Source organism: Lycium barbarum, chromosome 5, assembly GCF_019175385.1.
Source record: "Lycium barbarum isolate Lr01 chromosome 5, ASM1917538v2, whole genome shotgun sequence".
Taxonomy (NCBI): Eukaryota; Viridiplantae; Streptophyta; class Magnoliopsida; order Solanales; family Solanaceae; genus Lycium; species Lycium barbarum.
The window spans coordinates 142,932,567-142,957,431 of record NC_083341.1 but is presented as its reverse complement, the minus strand read 5'-3'; the positions used below and the strand labels follow the sequence as shown (position 1 = coordinate 142,957,431).

Here is a 24,865-nt window from a genome sequence, read left to right as displayed (position 1 = left end):
AGTGAATTTCAGGTAATGGAAGCTAATGTTAAACACTAATTCGTACTTGTTGACTGCATGGACTGAAAGAATGATGTCTTGACATTTCTGTTTTAGAAGTTTATTCTGATACATTACTATTCTTTCTTGTTTGCCGAAGTTGAAAAACGATCTGTTTTGCTTTCTCCATGTTATCTGCTATATTTTAGTATCAGACTTCTAGTTCTACTCAGGTTACCAGATTTACAATCATCTGCTATAAACCTGAATCCTTACTAGCCATGCATCCAATTTTCATCCTTGTGCCAGCAGGGTTTTGGTAAGCTGTGAAATATCTGGTACTGAAAACCTACATTAACTTCGAGGGTTAGGTATAAGCCTTTTTCGTCTAATTAGATACAGTATACAAATGTCTCCAGAATGTGTAGAGAACCCGATATTGTTAAGTATTCGAATGAAACAGGTCCAAATGGAGCGAAATAGATATTGATGATTTATGAAACTAATTCCGACTAACCTGTACACAGAATGTTAAGAGGAAACATGTGCACTCGAAACACAAAGAATGTTAAGAGGAAACATGTGCACTCGAAACATAAAAATGGTATATTAGAGTATTATGAAATAAGCAGAGGCTCTCTTGTGTAGGAATCTATGTATTATTTATGAGATATAATATGAAATAGTACTACATGTATTAATTATACATGAATTAAAATGACAAAATGTACGAAGCTAATTACTGCTGAGCATCACTTCTTGTTTTCCGCAACGTGGTGCAACCTTATTAAGCATTTTCCTTGTTTCAATTAGAATTAGGAAGCATCTGGTAGATGTTATGGTACAATGGAACAAATACATTCATTTACTAGGAATAATCAAAGTCCTAGTAAATATTAACAAAAGCAAACGCTTCACATAGTTAATAATCATAAATGGATTATATGTTTATTTCTATAGGTCACAAACACATGTTCCAAACACCAAAATGATACAGGTTACAAACACATTCCAAACACCAGAATCACATCTTCCTCAACGACTAGCATCGCCTGCAACCCTTTTCATCCTTCTGCAATCTTGAAACTGAATGTTCAATAAGAAAGGAAGAAAATTGCATAAAGATGAATTAAAGTTTGATTTGGTTTATTTTTGTTCCATGAACTAAATCAATAATTGTACCTGATGTTGAATCCATGAGATAAGAACTCATCGCCAAGGGTCCACTGTCGCTATTTCAGATTTTACACATGCAAATGCATACTACAATTAAGGATAAAGCACATCAAATGTAGGCTTAGAACATACGAGAATATATAATGCAGACATTAACTTTTTTGATAGGTCAAGTAAAACTAGTACATAGTACATTCTTATAACTCTTCAAAGAGAACTCCTCAAATAAGAATCAGTTGCAGAACATATGTTTCTCAACGATATGTACTCATAGTTAGGCTACTGAGCTCATTTAAAAGTAAAAACAAAGAGAAAGAGACAATAAACTCAAAGCATTTCCACAAATTATTGGCCAGGAGATGCGACTCAAAATGCAAGTCCTTTGAAAAATATAAATCAATTCTTAACTTCAAGGTCATGTAAACACGGTTATCTTGGGACAAATACGACGAAGTCCCATGAAATAATCACCAAATGTTAACACGTCGCAGACTATTAATTGCCAACCAGACCATATGGAGTGGTCAGTTGTAAATTACAAAGCCACTGCACTTCTTCCATAAAAAGGAAGAAATAATAATGCAGATGTAAATTTTGCTTTCCTTCACTAGATACTAGTAAGTTGAAGTTCGAAAGCATAATTGTTTTCTATAAGGTTGTGCGAAAGTCAGTCATTAGCCACAGTTAGTCAAGTTTAAGTCCAGTTTATTACTATCTTTTTCTTGGTTTAGTTATTGCCCAAATCCAGGTGTATAGTCCTAAAATCTCATGCAGTTATACAGGCACTGAAATGATTATCATACACAGTAGATGATCACACAATTAATAGAAAAAGGACTTATCCGATGTAGCGCATTCTTTCCCAAATATCCAAAGACCGTTCTGTTTTCAACCTTCAATTACTATATACCATTACATACACCACCCAAACTATAGCCAAGTCAAAATAAGGTCTGCTTATTTTCAATGCAAAAAGCTAACAAGGATGAAAAGGTCCGCAAACAAAAATGTTATTGCGCCAATATGGTAAACACCGGCATGAGTCAACCAAGCACCAAAAGAAGATGGAGATGTTGGATCAGTTAATGAACCTACTATGTCAAAAGGCTTAAATTAGCTGATCAATAAAAAGAAGTTTGAAACTTGAACATATATACCACAGCACGTAAGAACAGACGAGAAGATTAAAGAAAGAACTCAATCTACTTTCCCAAACCACCACATAGATGGAAGGTACCAAAGTTCCTTCTCATGTACATTAAAGTACTGCAAATTAAACGATGTTTTCTCAACGGAGATAGAAACGCTAGGTCATTTTCTTCATCTGCCAAAGCCTAGTGAACAGAGTTGCTTGCGATGGCATACACATAACTTTTACTAAGCAAAGTCAACATTTAACGAAATGAACAAATGATTAGATACCTGATAGGCTGATACGACACCACACTTGAATACTTATTTTAGGAAGAAATATAAGTGAGCATGTGCAGGTCACATAATTTTGAAACAGGTCAGCAACTCAGATGAACAAGTCAGAAGAAAAGAAAAAGTCTTAAGTAACTGGAGTTTTTGGGTCTTGCACAAATTAAGGGTACTTTTTCTACATCATTTCCACTTCCAGCACCACTTTGTTATTAATTCCTAAGTTATAGGAGTCAGTTAGGATTTCATTAGTTTAAATACTTAGTTTGTTCTACACTTTGGATTATCAAAAAAACATTCTATCTATTTGTACTGGAGCCTTGTCCTCTCAATACAGACAACCTTTGACTGTTTAAGATTCTTGCGCTCAAATTTGTATTTAAAAATTCCTTTTACATTCAGTTCTCTCTGTACACTCTAACATTTGGCATCAGAGCCCATACAATCCAAAAATGGTTTCTACCCGTTCCACTGCCTCTACCAACCCTCCTCCACCACCTCCCCTTCCACCAACAACTCATTCGCCCACCCAACCATCCCGTGCATCCAATGAAGCCATTCTCGAGCAACTATCCCTTACCCCTCAAATGGCTGCCATGGACGCCGCTATGAAAAGCTCAGTCCAAGGGAAGGTTACAGAGCCCCACAAAGGTAAGGTCGACAACATCGATGCCGATGACAACTTACTGTGGTGGCTGAAAAACCCCTCTCGCCAGCCTCACACCAAGATGGAATTTCCGCTTTGACGGAGGAGATCCTCGTGGTTGGATCCTGAAGGCCGAAAAATACTTTCGATATTACCAGACACCCGATGAACTGAAAGTTGACATTACTGCCATGTATTTGGAAGGTGATGCACTTGACCTCTTTGCTCGGATCAATAGCAAATGAATCCTCTCGTATTGGAACGAACTTGTCAAGGCGTTGCAGGAAAATGATGGGCCAGAGAAATTCCAAAATGCTGACAAGCACCTTTGCGCGTCAAATACTGGGCAGGTCCTATTGAAGCAGATGTTGCGCTTGCTGAAATCTCATTTCATGCAATCCTAGGAAGGTCCTCTTGCGCGACAATGAAGTTGCAAGGAACTCTCAATCGGCAACAAGTACTCATCCTAGTTGATAGTGGATCTACCCACAGTTTCGTGCCTGATCAACTTGTGGAGGAACTGCAACAGCCATTGTACCAAAATTAGAGTTCAAATCGACAACAGGCAGGTGATCAAGTGCAATAAACTCTGTCCTAATCTCGCGGTTCAGTGGCCGAGTGCACCATCACTCATTATTACTACCTTTTTTCATTGGTGGTGCAGATTTAGTGCTGGGAATCAAGTGGTTAGCTTCTTTGAATACAGTTTAAGTCAATTACAACGAGTTCATGATTTTTTAACCTGAACGGAAAGCACTATAAGCTCTAAGGGGTCCCACCAAAATCAGAGGAAGCAGCCTTCCATTATCTTTCTAAAGATTCTGATCCACCACGTAATCAGATCCCTACGGCAATTCAAAAATTGATTCTAAATTTTGGATCAATTTTTGAAGATCATGTCACCCCTACCTCCTTATTGTAAACCACCAAACATTCGACCCTATCACCATCCATATTTCCAAAAATTTGAAAGTGAAAAACACGTTTCTAACTTGCTCAATTCAGGTTTTATCAGGCCAAGTACCAGTCCATTTACCAGCCATGTTCTTCATGTCAAAAGAAAGATAAAACCTGGCGCATGTGCATTAATTACAGACTCCTCAACTAGATTACTGTGTCAGACAAATACCCCATACCCAACGTGGATGAGTTACATGGTGCATCAATTTTTTCCACAATTGATCTTTGCTCGGTTACCATCAATTCTGCGTACACCCTGTCGATATCCATAAATAGCTTTCGTTGTCATTATGAATTTACTGCCATGCCCTTTGGCCTTACTCAAATCCTAAAGATGAATGTAACTTCAGCTCTGTTTCTTTCCTTTCTCGCAGTTATTTTCCCTTCTCTAAAATTATGTCATTTGTTCAAGTAATTCATCCCTATTGCAATAAGCTGCTTTAATTTAAAGAAACCGGATCTTAATTTCCATTGTGTCTAACTCTAAAATTGGGTTCTTTCAATTAGATTCTGAGAAATTAATATAATGTTATAACGAGACCGTACAGAAATGTTTATGAAATTAGTCACTGTTGTAATAATGAGTGGAGGGTAGAGAGAAGGTGGTCCATTCTATTAGATAAAGCTGGAGTGAAAGATGATTAGTTGAGTCCAAAAATTGAAATGGTTCCTATGTTCGGAACAGCATCAAGGATAATGGTGGACAGAAGAGAGAAGTAAAGGGTGAAAGCACGATTTGTGGTGGTACGGAGAGAGTATGAAGAAGAAGAAGAAAGAATTATTTTTCTTCTAAAAGTTATGCCTTGAACGCGCCAAGTAGAGGTGCATTACAAACGAAATGCCATGTCAGCAATATATGTTTAATATACACAATTTGAATATAGTTCAAGTGTTCAATATGTCATACATTTAGTTAAGGTTTCTACGTGAAAAATCCGGGCAAGTTTAAGGGCTTGCATATGTATTCAGCTTTTTCTTCATAATGACTTAGTACCTTACCGATTCTTTGACTAAATTGTTGGAAAGTTCTCCTTTGTTGTATGTAATATATTTAAATTTGCTTGGACCCATGGGCATTACTAGTGCATAAATAAAGGTTAGTATTACTGACCGGATTACTTTTTTTTTTCTTTCACAGACAAGTCTAATGTTTTACTTGTTTTTCTTCTCAGTGTTGTTTCTGCACACCACTGCTCTCAAGTAATATAACTTCGCATAACAAAACACCATATTAGATATTTGAAAACTTAAGTACTAAAAAAGATGACATGTTCACTTGTTTGGCGTAAAAAATCTGCAGTATCCTTAATGTAAGCTTTTTGTTGATAGATATTCAAAGTATTCTGCCGTAATCTTAAAATCGTCTCAGTCACTGTTAATTGAAACTGCCAACATGACTTGATTAGGTGTCCAACACTAATAAATTAATTTAAACTAAAGCAAGATTAAGCAAATAGGTACAATCTTCCACCCATTTTCAAATAGTAAAACTTGACACCAGATTCCCTCTCTCCAACCCAACATCACCTAAACTACTATGTTTAAGGTAGCCCAAAGTCTCCAAAAATAACATTTACCTCAATAGTATAATATCTGGAAAACATAATCTTGCCCAGCTTTGATTTCATCCCAGAATCTACAATATTACATAAGTATAAAAATATCTAAAAGCCATCTAAATTGCCAAAAAATAGGGGATATTGCACTCACAAGTAACATTGGATTCTGGTCCAATGAGCTTATCATAGTTTTCTAGTCGGAGGCTTGCACGTTCAATAGTCTGCTTGTGCGAGACGGTAGATTCATCGGGTGAAGAAATAATCAGGTCACTAAGCTTACAAATAGTCTATGAACCCCTCGTTCACATCTACAACAGCCTTCAAACATCATTTCCGATTCCGTGTAGGAAATGAGTTTTGTCACTTGCTTCGTTATGGAGATGAGTTTGCTGCGATGAGGATTGAAAAAGCTAAACGAAATAGGAAGTGTTGTTTGAAGGCTGTTGAAGATCATGTTTGGAGGACATAAACTTTATATGTAATCTTAGTGACCTGATTATTTGTTCACCTAATGAATCTACCGTCTCACACAAGCAAGTCCTTAATCGAGCAAGCCCCTGGCTAGAAAATTCTAATAAACTCATCGGACTAGAATCCAATGTTATTTGTGAGTGCAATATCCCCTATTTTCTAGCAAATGAGATATCTTTTAGAAATTTTTATATTTTTGTATTGTTGCAGATTCTGGGGTGAAATCAAAGTTGGACAAGATCATGTCTTCCAAATATTATACCACTGAGAAGGTAAATACTACTTCTGGAGACTTTAGATTATCTCAAACATAGTAGTTTATGTGATGTTGGGCAAGAGGGAGGGAATCTTGTGTCCGGTTTAATATATAAAAATAGGCGGAAGATTGTACCTATTTAATTAATCTTGCTTTAGTGGAATAAACCTATTACTTTATTATTGTTGGACAACTAACCAAGTGTTGTTGACAGTTTCAATTAACAGTGACTATGATTGAAATGATCGACAACTTTAAGACTGCGGCGGAAGATTTTGAATATCCATCAACAAAAGCTTATATTGAGGATAATGTAGATTTTTTACGCCAAACAAGTGAACAGGTCATCTTTTTTAGCACTACAGTTCCTTGAGTTTTCAAATATCTATTATAGTGTTCTATTATGCATGGTTATATTACTTGAGAGCAGTGGTGTGCAAAAACGGCACCAAGAAAGAAAAAAAGTAAAACATTCAACCTGAATTTGAAAAAAAAATAAAAAAATACCAATCTATAACACTAACCTTTATTTATTCACCAGTGTTGTCCTCTTGTTGGTGGAATGAATCAACATTATCGAAGACTGTTAATATGAATCTTGTTGGCAGCTTCTTAAAGATCACTTATCCTTTCATCATGGTTAGTCATCCTTCATTAAAAGAATATGATAAAAACTGTTAATATGAATCTTCTAACCAATACAACTATAACTCACAAGACAAAAGGGGGAAAAAAAAAACCAAGCATGGAGAAAGTGAGAGATTAGCTAATCCATTATCACAAACTAACTGTACTAATGAATAGATATCCTAGATTTATGTTGGTCCTGCAAAGGTAGGATAATAAGAGAAAACAACTCATTATTTTTAACTCCTCGAGACATGAAGCATTTGAAAATGAGAGATTTTTGTTCTTCAAAGACGTAAAGTCAACCTTCAGCTACATTTCTTTCTTCATTTTGAATGAACATTAGAGGCAGTGTGACTCTTATATACTAGCACAGATCTGCTTTTATTTACTCAATTACATTTTTATGCAACTTGAGAAAACGTGATAAAATACCACTCCCTATTATATTGAATGGAACTATGCTACTAATATTTACATTATATCTGCATATATGCCCAAAAAGCACAATATTTCAAAGGAAACGATCTTCTCACTTTTAAACAAGATTTAAATCACCAATCTAAGAGCCTGTTTGGATGCACTTATAACTTGGGGCTTATAAGCCAAAAGCCATAAGTTAGAAATCCCACAGCTTTTGACTTATTTTTGTTATTTTAACTTAAAAACAAGCTGTTAAAAACACTCTTTTATTTTATTCAAAACACTTGCAAAAATGCTTTAAAGCTATTTTAGCATAAAATCACCTAAACTAAGCCAATCCAAATCACCAATCTAATTAAATATAGCAAAAAGAGAGGGGAAAATGGTGAAAGAGATATACCTCAAAAGTGCCCAAATTCCTTAATGTTTATGTTGCTCTTGGAATTCAAGATTTGAGGCGGTAATAAATAGGGAGCAACGGAGAAGGATAGCCGTTGGATCGAGAAACCAATCCCACGGCTATCATTAAAGGCATGTGACTCTGAAGGCTATCATAAAAATGGTTGGGCAATTTCTGACTTGTAGATGGGTGAAAGATTGAAGTTTCTCAAAAAGGGAAAAAAAGTAATAATGGGCTCAAGTTCGTGCTCTTTAATTTTTACCTTTCCAGCATTTTTGACTACGCGGCATAATAACTTTATATAATCTAAAAAATAATATAAAATTTATGTCGCATAATTTAATTCCTACAAAATTTGTGCCGAACAAGATAAAGGATTCAGTTTCGAAAAATAAAAATATTACAAAAATTATGTGTTACGAAGTAGGTCTTAAATAAGTAGCAAAGATTAAAATTAAAGACCACGGATATGATGGACAAAAATTAAAGACCAGTATTATTGAAGGGAAATAATGTCTCAAAACGGGGAGAGAGAAAATAATGGGCTGATCGGGCTCATTATTTGGGCAGAAATAAATTTGGGCTCCTTACTGAAGTCTTGGACTCCTGGAGCATGAGCTGATCGGGCTCAAAGGCGGCCAATTTGCACGATTGGCCTTATTCAGGGATGGTCTTTACTTTTTGGCCCTTAAATTGCTGGTCTTTAATTTTTGACCTGAGCCTAAGATAACCTGAGGTTCAGGGTTCAAATCCCGGCTCAATCAAAAAAAAAAATCGCAAGATAGAATTTCGTAGCAAAATTAGGTCTATTCGGACAAAAGTTAAGCCCTGTAAATTCCAGCAGAGTAAAAAAGAAAACCCACCTTGCAAAATTTGTAAGGCAAACTTCTGCCTTAAGCCTTAAGGCAGAATTTTCGTGAAGCCTTGCTTAAAGTCATGGCTTAGTCCCCCCAGATTCTTTAGGGTTAGGACTTTTGTTTAACTGCTTTGCGATTTTTTTCACTGAACCGGGATTCGACCCTAGAACCTCAGGATATTTTCGGTCACTTTTTTAAGCGAAAAGCAACAATTGAAGACTAGCCATTTGAGGGACAAAAATTAAAGACCAGCGCCTTTGAAGGACAATTCGTGCAAAAAAAAAAAAAAACTCAAAGGCTAGGCTTGGATCATTTCCTTACATTATTTATGGGGATCATTTGCACTTTTTGTCCTTGAAATAAGCTGGTCTTTAATTTTTGTCCTTCAAAATCGAACTTTAGCTTAAAGAGGCATAACTTACGCATTATAATATCCATAAGTTATGTCCGCGCCCTAAAAGAACTTATGCTTCGACAGGAATAAGTTCGATCTTGAAGAGCAAAAATTAACCAGTACATTTGAAGGGAAAACCGTGCAATTACTTCTATTATGGGTTTTTTTATCAGAGTGTGCAAAATTATATAAATATTTACCTGATTTAATAATAGAATCTATTTTTCAAAAAATAGCAAGTCTTTTTTCACAAAATATATATATAATCCGATCAAAATATACAACCTACATACAATTTGCATACAACTTTTCATTGTATAGAATCTGGTCAAAACACTTAACTTACATACAACTTGCATACAATTATGCTGGTGGATGTAAGGGGGCTATCTACGTATTAAGTCTGCTTATCCCGTGCGCCCTTGGAGCTAATACTGCATCCTATGGTATGTAAAACTCCATATCATGCCTATGCCTTTTAAATTGTCTCACCAAAAGTAGTTCCTTTCTTGGCAAACTTACAGGAATAACTAGCTTAAAGGTGGAACTTACCAACCATAGCTACATTTTCTAAATTACAGGGCGTAGCAAACATAAACGTATAAGCTGTGTATTTTCGGGTGTATTTGCGTGCATTTGGGCGAGGTTCTCCCCTTGCCCATTACTTTCATACATATTTTTTCTAACTTCTTCTCCTTGTATTTTGAGTGTATTTTCGTCATATCTATTTTGTTCGTATGTATGTTTATGTGTATTAGAAGCAGTGATAGAACTTTGTATTTGTTCGTAAGTATTTGTATGTCAAATATACACATACATTCAAATTTGTGTATTTGTATTTGAAGGAACTGTGTATTTGTTCGTGTGATGAACTGCGAATCAAATACACATACATTCAAATGCCACTGGGTTGTTGTTGTTGTTGTGTATTTGAAGGAACTGTGTATTGAATGTATGTGTAAGAAAATAAATGTTGTTGCGGGGGTTCGAACCTGGGCGGGCAGGGGGGAGAGCCTCGCCCAATACCACTTCAGCCACTCAAACATATGTATTTGGATATAGCTACGAATGGTAGTTACAAAATCACTGTAGCTACTAATTATAATTAAATGAAAGGGTAGTTATTCTTAATAATTAGATCTTAAAATAAGCTTCAACAAGTAAAAATTCCTTTCTTTTTTATACGTTTAAGCATATTGGTACTATATACCGTGCGAAATCAGAGAAATTTATATTAGGGATTCAAAAAATACAAATTAAGATTTTAATTTGTGATTTAAAATAACTTTTCGGAACCCCTTTATAATTACTAAAAATAAAAACAAAAAACCTTGTGTCAAGGGGATACAATCTGCCCCTGATTGTATAACTTTTTTAAGATTGAGAAAAAAACAAGAGTTAAGGATCAAAAACACACCTCAAGTATCAACTTCTCTTAGTTTTCTACTTGAACTATCAAGTGTGAGAGTTTTCTACCTAAACTATTACCAGCTAGTTTGCAAAACACACCTTAATTATTAGTTGTTCACTTTTTCTACTTAAACTATCACCAACTAGTTTGCAAAACCCACCTTATTAAAAGTGAACAACTGACAGTTAAGGTGTGTTTTGCAAACTAGTTAGTGATAGTTAAGATAGGAAAAGTGAACAACTCATAGTTAAGGTGTGTGTTGGAAACTAGTTGGTGATAGTTCAGGTAGAAAATTCAAAAAAAGATAATATGAGGGTTTTTTTTATCATTATCTTAATAAACAATCTTAAAAGACTGTTTACACCAAATAAGTAAATACAAAATATGTATTTTTTATATCTGATGTTTATACCATATCAAGGAATGCAAGATATGTGTTTTTCATGCATGATTAATCACTCAACTGTATGATATATATTCTCATTTTAGTTTACACTATTAAATTTAAATTATTTAATTTGATGCGGATAAGTGATAAGTTTTTATCAAAGAATAGACAGCCAAGGTTCTCCTATTTACACTTAAATTAAGTATTGCTAATTAAATGAGTCTCCCTTTAAAATCAAACAAATGTCCCAACTGCAGGTTAAGTAAATTTAGAGCCAAGAAAAGCAATTTAAAGATTACATGCACTGGGTCTGGGGTCCCATAGAACAACACATTTTCTAAAGAATATGTGGTTCAAAAAGCTGATGGGAGTAATGAAAATCTTGGTGTCTTAACTTGAAAGAACAGTCAGGAAAACAGACACTGGTCCAACTTTAAATATTTAATGTATAGTTTTATCCAAATCATGACATATATCTACCATATTGTCAGCTAATAAATACAATATGTATGTCTGTCTCTCATAGGTTGAATCCAAGAAACCAAAAATAATAAAGATACTTGGAAAAAGGAACCAAAAAGGGTGGAAGAAAAAGAAAACTTTATCCTCAAATTTCCACCTTTTGAGCATCTGTAAGGAATTAAGGATAGATCCTTTTTGCCTTGAAAGTGAAAGGTGTATTGGCTCTTTTCTTACAGAAATAAAATTCTAGTCTATCTGCCCAAAATGTGAGGGACCTACCATGTCCTATGTTATTTTTCTTCCTAAAATGTCCAGTTTATAGCCAATTGTTTCTCTTTTCCCCCACGAGCTGTCTGTTTGTTGACCCTTTATACACTGCCTAACATAATGGTTATCCCCAAAAATATCATGATTTGTGGCTGAAGTTCAATACTTTTTAGTGGTGATTTCTAAAGCGGATTATTTTTTGTTGAGTCTTGTACACTTGAATCAAATGCAGCGGTAAATACTTATCTGTATCCAATGTTTATGCCAAATTAAGAAATTTAATCTTAGTGATCGCAAATTAAAGTGAAAACACATATCAACTGAGTATGGTTAAAAGGGTAATTGTCAGTATGAAAAAACACATATTTTCGCATTAATTAGAAAGATATACACCAGATGCGAATACATTTTCTACTCAGTCTATCATGGAATGCAGGGGAAGTCATGCACTTTGTAATTTTTTTTGGGAAATCGACGGTTATTTGTTTGATACATCAAGGAAAACTCCTTTGGAACACCTTTGATGTTCTTTAGTGTCAGTTTTAAGTTTGTTGCTCCGATCCTTCAAAAATATGCTGCTAGGTGGTATTTTTCGAAAATTCGAGTAACATGGATTTCAAGAACAGTTCATTCATTAATTCCTTAGACAAGAAAAGTGAATCTTTACTAGAACTACAAAATCAATAATGATTAGGATAAACCTATCATAAAAATAATGCAAGTATCCAGAACAAAAAACTACCAATATCAGAAGTCAGTCAGAACTTTGGCTGCATCTTATTATCTCTATCTATTAAAACTCTACAGGTTTATGTACAAGGTACACATACTGCAAAATTATACCTTAAAGAAACTCTTAACTTATTGTGTGCACTCGCGGAAATTAAGTGATCGAGACAAGGCTGCAGGATTAGCTTGCAGGACTAAAGAAGCATCAGATTCATGGTTTCTCTCATCAGCTTTTGGATTAAAGGCCCTGAAGAGTGTTGCCCCACGAACCGAATTAATCTTCTCGTTCTTGATACCTAGTGTTGACCATATAGAGCTTTTTGCCGCTTCATTTGGATCATCAATCCTTAACGTCTTAGGAATCAGTACACATCTCTCTCCTTCTCTCCCTGATTGTGATGGATTATCCCGAGAATGTTTTCCTAACGTCGGTGAAGTGGGACCGGTGTTATGGGCTGATTGATCAGACGAAAGCCACGGTACATTCCAAGGGTTTGCTACTGTGCAACCCCAGTAGGGTGTTGCTGGATAGAATGATACCGGAAAGCCAGAATAAGGCCACGGAGCACCTTGAAAATAAGGTACTTGAGGAGGAAATGCCTGGAAATCCTTCCAATCAGTACTGGAATTTTGTTCTTGCTCAGTTACACTTGAAGCTGTACTACAAGATCCATTTGATTGATCATTCCCAATTTCTTTCTCAGCTAGGTTTAGTACAGAAACCATTGAATCACTAGAGGGTACTTTATCTGATCCAAATGTAAGGACAGTCCCATTTGGCCTTAAAGCAGGAAGGTGCATTCCATGATGATAATTTGAAGTGGAAGAATTTTTGTTCTTTCGGCGACCAGAACCAACAGGCACATTTCTCACTGTTCCTCCAGCTGTCCAATATCTCTGGCAGCTCTTGCAGAAATAGCGGGGCTGGTTGACGTTGTAATTGTTATAATAACAGAACTTTGTTTCCATGCTATTACATCGTGGACATGGAACTAATTTGTCAGGCTTCTTGAGTGTCTTTTCCTTCACACTCGAATCTTCCTCCTCGATTGATTTTGGTGATGATGCTTCTTTATCTGTGTCCTGCATCTTGAGGTCATCGATTATACCAGATGATGCTTCTGGTTCAACCGATGAGTCTGCAGTTGGATCGACAAGTTCATTATCTTGTTTGCTTTGTGTAGATTCTCCTTGTGAAGTGATCTGGTCAGTTGAAAAGGAAAAAAAAAGGTTAATTTGAGCTCTATCACAACAAATCAAAACTATTCATCGGTGAGAAGATGATAAATTTTTGTCTTATAACATAAGCAATTGGCAAGGTAAGGGATCTGAATAATTAAGCCTAAAAAAATATACACTTCTAGCAGCTGTTAACAGTACCACTTGATGAAAGGCATACTATATGATGATCACCATAAAGACAAGTTTTTTACATAAACATTGACATACTTGATTCCAGAAACATATAAAAGATATTTTAGCAAAAAAAAGAACATCAGTTCCTTTAAATTTGTAACAGGCAAATTTGGAAGAAAATCTTTACAGAGAATGAAATCAGTAACAGGCAATTGAAACTCTCACTATGTCACTGCAGAAAGTTTTATTGATCAATTTCTGAAGTAGTACCAATTTCTTTCTCCTCCTATTGATAAAGCAGAAAATTCAAATTTGACTTATAAATTTGGGGTAGCTGTCTAAAAGCAATTAAATGAAATTGGCTGGATAACCCACCAAGGAAAATTTACAACAATAACTAAGCCTCAATCCTAAATAAATTGCGATGTGCTATATGGTTTAAAAATTTAAAAAAAAAAGTATTCATACATGCTTAAACTTTTGGAAGCAATAATCAGAGGAATCAACATCCTCAAGAGTTAATTCCACTCTCACAACTCATTGAAAAGTCTAGAAGGAAGAGAAAAGAAAAAAAGGATAGATTTTTATATTCTTTTTAAATGTTGATTAAGATGACTAGATAGAACAAGAGACTCAGGAAAAAAAAAACAGATCAAACACCAAGAAACTTGAAAATTTCCAAATTCCAATAGAAAAGTGATTGACAAAACTATGGCCAAAAAGAATAGCAGGAAGTTTCCTAAAACTGGTTTGAGATTTCCATTTTAGGCCATGACATCAAGAAAGGTTGCATTTACTCAACAAAACAAACTCAACCACATACTAGTACTATCAGTTACCTAACTTCCATTTTCATTAAACTCATCATATATTTGTAAACAAATTTGGTCAAAGAATTTACCTTATCATCAAATGAAGCAGTTGAAAGAGGAGAGAAGCTTGTATGATAATCATGAAGATTAATACAATTGGTTTCTCGTGTCATACCAATTGTTTTACCAAACAACTTAATCTCAGGGTCTCGAACTTCAGACATACCAATATGACTTCTTGATATTCTTCTCTGTTTTTGCTTCTTACACAAAGTACTTTTGTTTCTGTTTGTGTTTCTTGTTGGTTGGGTTTTTTTTTTTTTTTGAAAGATGGTAAGGAGGAAACAATCTTTTATCTTCTTTTTTGTTTGATGTTTGGTGTCTTTATAAGTTTGGACTTTTGGACTACAGAGGAATAAAAGATGAAAAAGGTACTATTAGAGTTAGGGGGCTGGGGGTTGACACGTCACTAAAGGTAGAGGATTTCTAGCCACAAATTTGTATGTGGCAATAGGCAAATCTTAATTCCTTTGTCCAGGGGAGAACATTTTCTTTTTTAATCGTCGACAACAATAATATACTAATATAATTTCACAAGTGTAATTTGGAGAGGAGTAGTGCGTAAAAAAAAAAACAGATAGTTATAGAAATTTAAGAATAAGAGAATACAAGACTAATATTAGTACTCCAGAAATGTTAAAAAGATGTCGCGGTTGTCTTTAAATTTCGATTAATTCAAATTGGTATCATGAAAAGTTCATTACAAAAATTATTCTTTGTATTATTATTTCAAAACTCAATCCAAAATTTTTTATTAAAAAAAAATAAAATACTCCCTCTATTTCATAATAAGTGGTTCTTTAAGCTTATATACGCCCCTTAAAAAAGTGTTTACTTCTAAAAAATTAGGAGTATTTTTACTAACTTATCCCTAATTAAATGCCTATAAAAGAAAAGCTACTCCCTCCGTCTCAAATTATTTGTCAGTTACTAAAAACAATTGCCTCAAATTATTTATCGTTTTAAAAGTTCAAGGCATAATTAATAATTTTTTCTCCATTTTACCCGTTGTCATTAATGGAAATGACGCATAAATAGAGTAAACATTTAACGGAGAGAGATTATAACCTAGACATAAATAAGAGTAAAGTAGGTCAAGTACCCCTCCTAATTAATATTTCTTAAAGGGCGTGTTTTTTTTTTTTTTGCAAAATGCATGCAAGGAGATTCGAACCTAAAGGGCGTGTATATACCAAAAAAGCGACAAATAATTTAAGACGGAGAGAGTACTTAATAATTCTTAATTATGTAAATAAAGGTAATTTTAAAAAAATAAGATTAATTTCTTTTTAAAATTTTAAAACATCATAATGAAAAGCCTAAAATACTATTTATTCAGAAACGGAGAGATTTAAAAGTTATAATTTATCAGCCACGACCTTTTGATGGTAGAACAGTTTTGTTCTTTCGGGTGGGTGTGGTCTGTTTGTTGGTTTTTTGATTCCGTTCACAACCAACAGAAAGAAAAAAGGCAAGTGCTTTTTGTACTATTTCTTCCCTTTTTTTTGTCCATGTCAGCAGCTCTTTCCCAATTTCCTCTCAATAGATTTATCCTAATACCGAAGAAAAGAGAAAAAGATTTGTCCTAATACCTATTTCTGTTTATTTTTCCTTCATCACTCCTATGAATAAGAAAGTTGTAGAAAAGTATTCCGTTAGTCCTCCTTATTTTTAATGCATTCCATAAGTTATTTGATAGAAACTTTACTACACATAACTACCTCTAAGAGGTAATTGTTGATAATAATTATTTTTTAATTTATTTATATTTAGTAGCTACAGTGATTTTGTAAATTACCATTCGTAGCTATACCAAATACATTAGGTTTTATGGGATATTTCTCCCTCATCTCTCTCCGTTCCCTCTCTCTCATTCGGCTCTCACCTCTCTCTCTCTTTTCCTTTCTCTGGTGCCTTTCCGGCCAGATCTGGTCACCACCACGGCCTCCGTTGCTACGTGAACCACTTGAAACAGCCGCTCCGTTAGGGTCAATGACGTCAACAGCCTTAGTACGGCCGTCACCACCAAATTCGACCTCAAACTCAACAGCCTCACCTTCAGCTAGGCTATGAAAACCCTCAAATTTGATACCAGACTGGTGAACGAACAAATCTTCACTACCATCATCACGAGTGATGAACCCAAACCCCTTTTGGTCACTTAACTAATTTTTTTCGATTAAATACAGTCTTCGTCATTTTTTTGAGTGTATTTTTTGTATTTGACCGAAGATTTTACTGGAATCAATGGCTTCTTCTCCTTCTTATATATCAGATCTGAGTGTATTCGTCATTTTTTGAGTGTATTTTTTTGCATTTGACCGGAATCCATGGCTTCTCTTCCTCCTTGTATCTTAGAATTTCAGTGTGTTTTCATCATTTTTTGAGTGTAAATATAAGTTTAATGTATTTGGATGATTATATTTTTGGGCAAACTCGGTGCATTTGACTGTATGTGTTGTTTGAATGATCTATATACAGCCAAATACAACCAAAACAAGAGGATAGATCAATATATAAATACAATAAAATACACAGCTCCGTCGTGTATATACATGCACAGGAATAAAATCATTTTGAATACACATGTATTTAGAGAAATTATATTGATGAATAACTTATACTTTTGGGAAAACTAGTTGTATTTGACTGTATTTGTTGTTTGAATGATATATATACAGCCACATACAACCAAAACAAAAGGATACATCAATATATAAATACAATAAAATACACAGCTCCGTCGTGTATTTGAATGCACTTAAATACATCATTTTGAATACACATGTATTCAGGAAAATTAAGGTTGCATGTATCCGAATACAACCAAATACACGTGACATCAGATAAGGTTGGATACAACTGAAAGCGTATTCAAATATACTGAAATACATCAAATACAACGAAAAATGCCTAAATGTAGCTACAAATTGTAAATAGCAAAAAAGTAGCTACGGATTGAAAGTAAGCATTAAAAGATAGTTATTTATGTAATACTAAATCAGGCAAATTACTCTTATATTTTTTTAAATGAATATTATGCTTATACACCTTTTTAGTAAGATTTGAATTGAAAAAGTAAAATAAATCAATGCCTTTTTATTTTCTAAAATAACAAATATTTCAGAATATTTTCTGAATAAACTGATAGATAAAAAGGATCAAAATGAATAACTTATAAATTGAAGCAATCGACCAAGTTCGTAAAAACTAACTTCATGTTCCATGTGAGTAAAGTCAAATTCTATAAGTCGTCCATAAAAGAAACGTGCCCATCAAAGATGTCGTCATGTATCGTAGTTAAACTTACTTAAAAAAGTAGTTGAGTATGTAGATGAAAATTTCGACTAGTATATAGTTTAAATATTTCAGTAAAGAGATCTTCAAACCTAATAAGTGTGAGCTCGATCCTTACTATTTCCTATCTCCTTTCCCAATCCCCAATGTAATGGATTTTTTATTTTATTTTTTTGTTTTAAAAAGAAAAGTTCGTCCAGCCTTCTGTAATTAACTTCGCTTCTCGCAGAAAGAAAATTAAGAGACAATAAAAACTTAAATGATATTCGGGTGAATAACATTGCGATAAGACAAATAATAATGGATCACTATTACATAAGGGAACTGTATATCATTTAATAGGATATATCCGATAAACAGCTAAGAAAAGTTGCTTTTTAGGTTTTGACACTTTGTCTGACTAAAACTGTCGTAAGTACTTTCTTTACGTGTTAAGTCATGAAGAAAAAGCATTTGACAACAACTCCTAAAGTTCGTCGAAAATTTGATAGGTTGAAATTGAACTACTGAAATAATAAAGACGAGTTGCAATTAATGCAGATGCTTGGACAACAATCTGTCGTTTTTTTTTTTTTTAAAAAAAAAAGTTAAAGTTTTGTTTTGATATGAACTTTACTAAATTTTCTTAATCATTGATTCCCTTGAAATAATCCTCAAGTCATTCTGTCAACATTTTATCAATAATCCACTTACAAAAATTCAGTATTTGCCGAGACTGATGTTCAAGCCAACATGGATAAGAGTGTGATTGTTGAGGCATTACAGAGATATTCTCCAAAGATAAGAGTAACACCAGTGACTTGGAGAACTCCAGATATTGGATGGATAAAAGTCAATACTGATGGAGCCTCAAGAGGAAACCCGGGTAGGAGTTCATGGGTCTTTTGTGTAAGGGATGAAAGGGGAGATGTGATACAAGCACAGGCCAGAGAAATAGAGGATCTTCAAAGCACCAACACCGAGGCAGAGACCCTAGCCATTTTACAGGCTCTCAGGTATTTAAAAGACAGTCAATGGGATCAAATAAGGATAGAGACAGATTCACTTTTGCTGAAGAACTCTATTCAAAGGACATGGGAAATTCCTTGGCAAATCATTACTATGGTGGAAGAAATTTGGAGAATAAGTGAGGAAAAAGTGGTGGTGATAGAGCATATTTATAGGGAAGGAAACAAATTAGCAGATCACTTGGCTAATTTAGCTTTGGACACAGGGGACATACAATTCAATTCCTTTCATGACATGGAGAGCCACTGTAAAAGAATTGTGAACAGTGACAAATTACAGCTGCCCTGTCTAAGAATTAGATCATGTTAAGGAGACTGAATATAGGGGGAAGGTGGGAGAAAAGGAGGTCCTCACACTCAAATCCTTTGGGAGGAGAATGTGAAGGATTTGGTTTACACTAACTGTTTGCTAATGGTTGCAGGTACACAAACTAACATAAATGGAGGATTTTAATTCAACAGGTACCACAGAACAACCACACTGAAGGAATACCAACAAGCAGCGAAACACAGTGTAATCAGGATGTTGAGAAGTTTTACCAGCATAAATTGCAACTGGTTGGAGGCACTTTTGACAAATGACATGAAGTGGAATTACTGCTCCAAATGATTGAGCACATGGAACACAACAGACCTCTTGAGTACACATGGGCATACAGTTTCTATTTAGTGGTTGTTTCTTAGTTGGTGGTATTAGCACCCCGGGATGCTCATCCTACTGAGAACTGGTCATTAGTTAGAAAATGTACTGCCTTGGTGCATATAGAGGGCCAAATATAGAGCATGTGAGATATAGAAAATGTACTGTCTTGGTGCATATAGAGGGCCAAAGTTTGAGCTGTGAATGGGCTGAAATATACTCCAAAATGTTAGTACGTTCTTAACCTGTTATTAAATGGGATTTAGAAAGTTTGTTTAATGACTTAATTTAATTGTAACAAGAAAATGTTTGAGAAGTGTTTTTGACTATTAACGGTGAAGTTATCACCTTTTACTCGTGTAAATGCTTTTGTCAGGGAACATTTTACCCTTATCATAAAACTTTTTGAGTAAGAAATTTTGTATTTGATTCTAAAAAGAATTCTGATGACTTGGGTGAAGTTAATGCTTAAAACTTATTTTAATTCTTTTAAACTTTTCCCATCTAACTAATTGACTCTATGTTTGACAAAGTACAAAAGAAAATGCTCATATTGTTCTTTGTATACCCATGTTAAAATCGAAATACAAGTGTAAAAGCAAGAAAACGGTACTCGTTTAACAATTCCTTTTTCATACTTTAATATCTAGATAATATGTTATCCTTTGGTTTTCTCGTAATTCCGTGTCAAAGTACAGCTTTATTTTAGATAGAAAACTAAATCAATTGCATTAATGTACTTCCTTTCTTTAAAATATATAACCAAAACAGTTTATCTTTTCCCTAATAAGTTTCTATTTCATATCGTTTTCTGACAGATGGAAGATGGAGAACAAAAATTGTAGACTTTTCCTTTTTCCAAAAGTTTAAAAGTGATGGGACCTCTGAAATTTAATATTCTTTCAGTTTTTCTACTTCTTATCACGCTTTCACTATCCTATAATTTTTTTGTCACGTCATTCCTTGTCTAATGTTTGAATTAGAGATTATTTTAGATAAGACTAATTAATGTGAAATTATGAGGTCGGCCCATGGACAACATTTAAGTTAGCGTTGAAATGTTGAAAAAATATTGTAGCAAAATTATTGTGTTAGATGTAAAACTACAGTTGGGAAAAGAGTTAAATTATATTAAAAAAGAAATATGAGTGAAAATCAATATCTCACTTGAAATGTACTTTCAAGTTTCAACATTTCATTTATTTGTATCCAAATCTTATGTTCATAAGTAAATACAGAATTATTGAGAAGTAGTATATTTGTTCTAGTTTATTTTACTTGTCATGATTGCTTTTACATGCTTAGAAAAAATATTAACTAAAATAATAATCTGATTGAATCGTCCTTATTCATTTTGATTTCTATTTAATTCTACTCTTTCTTTCACCGTAAAGGTGCAAATAAAAAAAATTATAATTTCTTAAAATAACAAGTATTTTAATAATCATAACAAATAAATATCGAGGGAGTAATTCAGTACTTATAAGAAATATGGATAAGGGCCAAATATGTTCTTAAACTATGCGAAATTGAGGGAATATGTCCGGCGGATACTTGAGCACAAAAATGCCCTTATTATCCAATTCTTGGTCCAAATTGCTTTTATTTTTACGGCACCTACCTATTAACCTAATTAGATGATTAATATAAAAAAAAGTACCAAATATGCCCTTAAAAATGGGCACTATACTCCCTCCGTCTATTTTACTTGTCCTATATATAAAAAATAGATGTTCACTTTTACTTGTCTGGCCTAGAAAATCAAGACAGAATTTAACACTTAATTCCTAATTTACCTTATTATTTATTTATTATAATCAATTATCAATGCATTTTCTAAAACATTGCATTTATTATAATAAGCTACTCCCTCCAGATAAAAAAAAAAGTCCACTTAGCTATTTGCACGCCCCTTAAGAAACTATTCACTCCAAAAAAAATGTAAATTGACTAAATTACCCCTAATTAAATAGACATTGGGATTTGATCACATCATACTTAATAGGGGCAAATCTGAAAAGATTAGGTTAATTATTTTTTAATTTAATAAGTGGATATTTTTTTGACCCAAGAAAAAAAGGCTAAGTGGACACTTTTTTGATCCGGAGGGAGTATTAAAATTATGATTTTATTTTTGACTCCTTAATAAGCGTGTCAAGTCAATACATGACAAGTCAAAAATGGACGGAGGAAGTATTTATTTAATTATATGATTTTTTTTTTCAACACGTGGGGCATGCGGATTGGATAATTATAGCTCGTGAGAGATGGCTCAGGTGGAAAAAACCCAGCCAACATAGAGGAGGGTACCTGCCACCTCAGCATTCTGGGACCCAATCATCATAAAAAGCTTAAAGTGAAAAATCCAGCTCACAGTGAATGACACGTGTAGCACAGACAACCATTACCTTGTATTTCCCAAGTTATACCAAAAGACAGTGGGGCCCAGCTACGAAGAATCTAATGTTTTCGTGGCTGCTGTTTGCCAACCGGACAGCTGTCTAGATTTTAGTATTTATTTGTGTTTTAACAGATAAGAATTGGGATCATCGTATCTTTTTCTTTTATCCAGTGCTCACTTTTCATTTTTCTTAACTATTCTTTTTCCCCTTAGCAGTTTTTCCACTAGTTCCTTAGCTACTTTGTTATATTTTAGTATAGTATCAAAAAGAACTCACTTGGGTGCCTTTATTCACTCTAAGGGATCATTTCGTTTGAAGACAACCAAACAAGTTATGTTATAGTACTTGGGCGCCTTTATTACTATCTTTTATTGATTATTTGATTTATTGTATAAACAAAATAGGAAAAAGGGTAAAAAATGTTTCTCTACTTTGGGAAAGGGCTAAAAATATCATTCGTTAAAAATTTGGCTCAAAAATATCCCTCACGTCATTAAAGTTTCAAATATAACCATGTCTTAACGGAAATTCCCAAATTCCCCAAAATAACCCGGTTTTATATTTAAACTCGCTCAATTTAAACCCGATCCAACTACATAAAGCACCCATTTTTGACCAACTTGTTCTCGAGTCTTACACTTGGAGCCACTAGGCACAGGAGCGGGTAACTTTTATTTAGTTGGGTCGAGTTTAAATGGAGCCGGTTTAAAAATGAAATCGGGTTATTTTGGGAATTTCCGTTAAGACAGGGGTATATTTAAAAACTTTAATGACGGGAGGGGTATTTTTTACCCTTTTCCCTTAAAACTAATATGTATTGAATAATTTTTAAGACGAAGTTGTTTGTTTACAAAAATATTCTCCACCTTATTTAGTAAAAAAAAATAAAAAATTTTGAGATACCTCAGGGATATTTTTGTTAGTTTCATTATTTTATACAGAGATAACTAGTCCCGATACTATTATTCCACCATCTTGTGGGAATATTTTATACCGATTCTATTTCTAATCCTGATATAAGTTATCGCTAGATTAGCAACCAAATAAGGAATAAGACAATACTAAATTTTTATCTGCTTGTTCAGCATATCAAATTACCCCTAATTCTTTCGTATATAGTAGAATTGATGTAGAGAATTCTATGATCGATCTTAGCTCTATTAGAATTGAAATGTCATTGATTAATTATTAGTTCATCCGCTATTCTAATTTTTGTGTCACACTTTTTTATTATTATATTTAAAAAAGAATGACATAATTTTATATTCAGAAACAATTTTACTTCAAGTTTCATATTATAATTTTAATGAGATAATTTATAAGATTTATGTGATTATTTTTAAACCACAATAATTGAAAATGTTTTTGTTTTAACGAACACCTCCACATAATTAATCGGAAGGAAGGAGTATATACTTTTCAATTTGGTTTTTTTTCTCTTATTAGTGATAGTTAACAAGGAACTCGAAGATCATAACTAATATGAATTGGTCACGAATCTATTAGGACTGGAAATCATGATAATACAATTGAGACTTTTCTTGATTGTTCTTGCATAATTTCTAGTTTTAACTGATATCAACTTATAAATGCATTTTCATTTGTTACACCGTGCACTATGTCCAATATTAGTCTCGAATAGAGGTGGAACTAAAATTTTGTGTTCATGAATTATAAAAAAGCCATTTTTTAGGTTCTAATAAATTATTTATATATATTAAGTGGATTTTTAATACAAATACTGGTCTAGATCAAAGTTATGAGGTTATGCTGAACCCATAATTAAGATAGCTCTTCCTACGGTCATATGATGTGTCTAATAATGTTTGCTTAGATTTAGCATGTAATTTGGAATCCAGCTATTGAAGAACTCTTCTCAACTCTTCTCAACTACTCTTATTTGCTTTTAGAGATCTCAAAAGAACAAAATCGTAGAAATTGTGCCAATATTTAACTTATTATAACATGAATGCGTTCAATCGGAAACCTTAATTTTTTATTAAAAAATGAAGTGCTAACTTGATAGCATACAAGATTCGTTTTAGTAGATCCGCCCATGTTTTAGTATAGATAATATATTTTTCCTAAAAATATATCCGGATCAGTAAAAGTTTGAATTAAGGTGGTGAATCCAATCTGATACAACCAATAAGCTGATAAAAGGTAACAAGAGGGAAACGAACAACTTAAGTTAGTGCACATATAGATGCCTTACAATGTGGATCACAAGTTCAGAAAGTGGGGTCAACTCAAAAAACTTAGCAAGTTAAAACTTAAAAGTTGAAAGGCAGGTAAAAAAGACTAGTTGATGATTTGTGTACATCACGTTATAAGAGATATACCTTTTTGGCAAGGCCATCATGTTTGAATCAATGAATGAGTAGACAAGAAGCACACAGCTTTAATGGGATCAATCCCAGTCACAATCTTTTCTAGTTTTCTAGAGCTATTATATTATACTTTCTTCTTTCTCCTAACAAAAAGATACTGGTATTATTACATTGGGGGAGAAACGAACGAATATAGGCAATAGGAAAGGGAACAATAATACTCAGAGTTTATTATTCTCTCAATTTCACGAGGAATTAAACTATTTTCTTATCAGTCCGTTTAAAGGATATGACATATTTTGAAAAGCTAATAGGATAACGCCCCTTGCCAAAATAATATGACGTGCTAAGTCAAATTATAACAAGGCTAACGAAAATATGTCACGTGTACAAGTGACATGTTCTGGCTAATCAAATGTGCTCGTGTCACTATTTCATTCTGATTGGTTGGTAATTCAAGTTTCAATAGTCATTCATTTTTCTTCAAACTTGATGCCCAATCAAATACCTTCACATAGATCGGAAAGAAGAGAG

General features: G+C 33.7%; 1 protein-coding gene and 1 long non-coding RNA gene across 2 annotated transcripts; both read right to left on the bottom strand.

The window, feature by feature from the left end:
- Positions 1 to 763: 763 nt before the first annotated feature.
- Positions 764 to 8,106, bottom strand: LOC132642063 (uncharacterized). Its single transcript, XR_009583045.1, has 4 exons — positions 7,920 to 8,106; positions 6,994 to 7,118; positions 1,162 to 1,242; positions 764 to 1,065 (listed from the first exon to the last, which is right to left on the bottom strand). It is a non-coding gene; the product is annotated as an uncharacterized LOC132642063 (long non-coding RNA).
- Positions 8,107 to 12,336: 4,230 nt separating this feature from the next.
- Positions 12,337 to 14,973, bottom strand: LOC132642062 (cyclic dof factor 1-like). The gene is made up of 2 exons (XM_060359318.1): positions 14,685 to 14,973; positions 12,337 to 13,630 (listed from the first exon to the last, which is right to left on the bottom strand). Exons 1-2 carry the CDS (start codon positions 14,817 to 14,819, stop codon positions 12,560 to 12,562), a joined length of 1,206 nt encoding a protein of 401 aa, XP_060215301.1. The 5' UTR covers positions 14,820 to 14,973; the 3' UTR covers positions 12,337 to 12,559.
- Positions 14,974 to 24,865: the final 9,892 nt, after the last annotated feature.

What these genes read in the sequence shown, in the direction of transcription:
- LOC132642062 (XM_060359318.1), bottom strand. Translation starts at nt 14,819, where the DNA reads ATGTCTGAAGTTCGAGACCCTGAGATTAAGTTGTTTGGTAAAACAATT. An exon ending in CTGCTTCATTTGATGATAAG is followed by an intron (nt 13,631 to 14,684) that starts GTAAATTCTTTG and finishes TCAACTGACCAG; the next exon opens with ATCACTTCACAAGGAGAATC.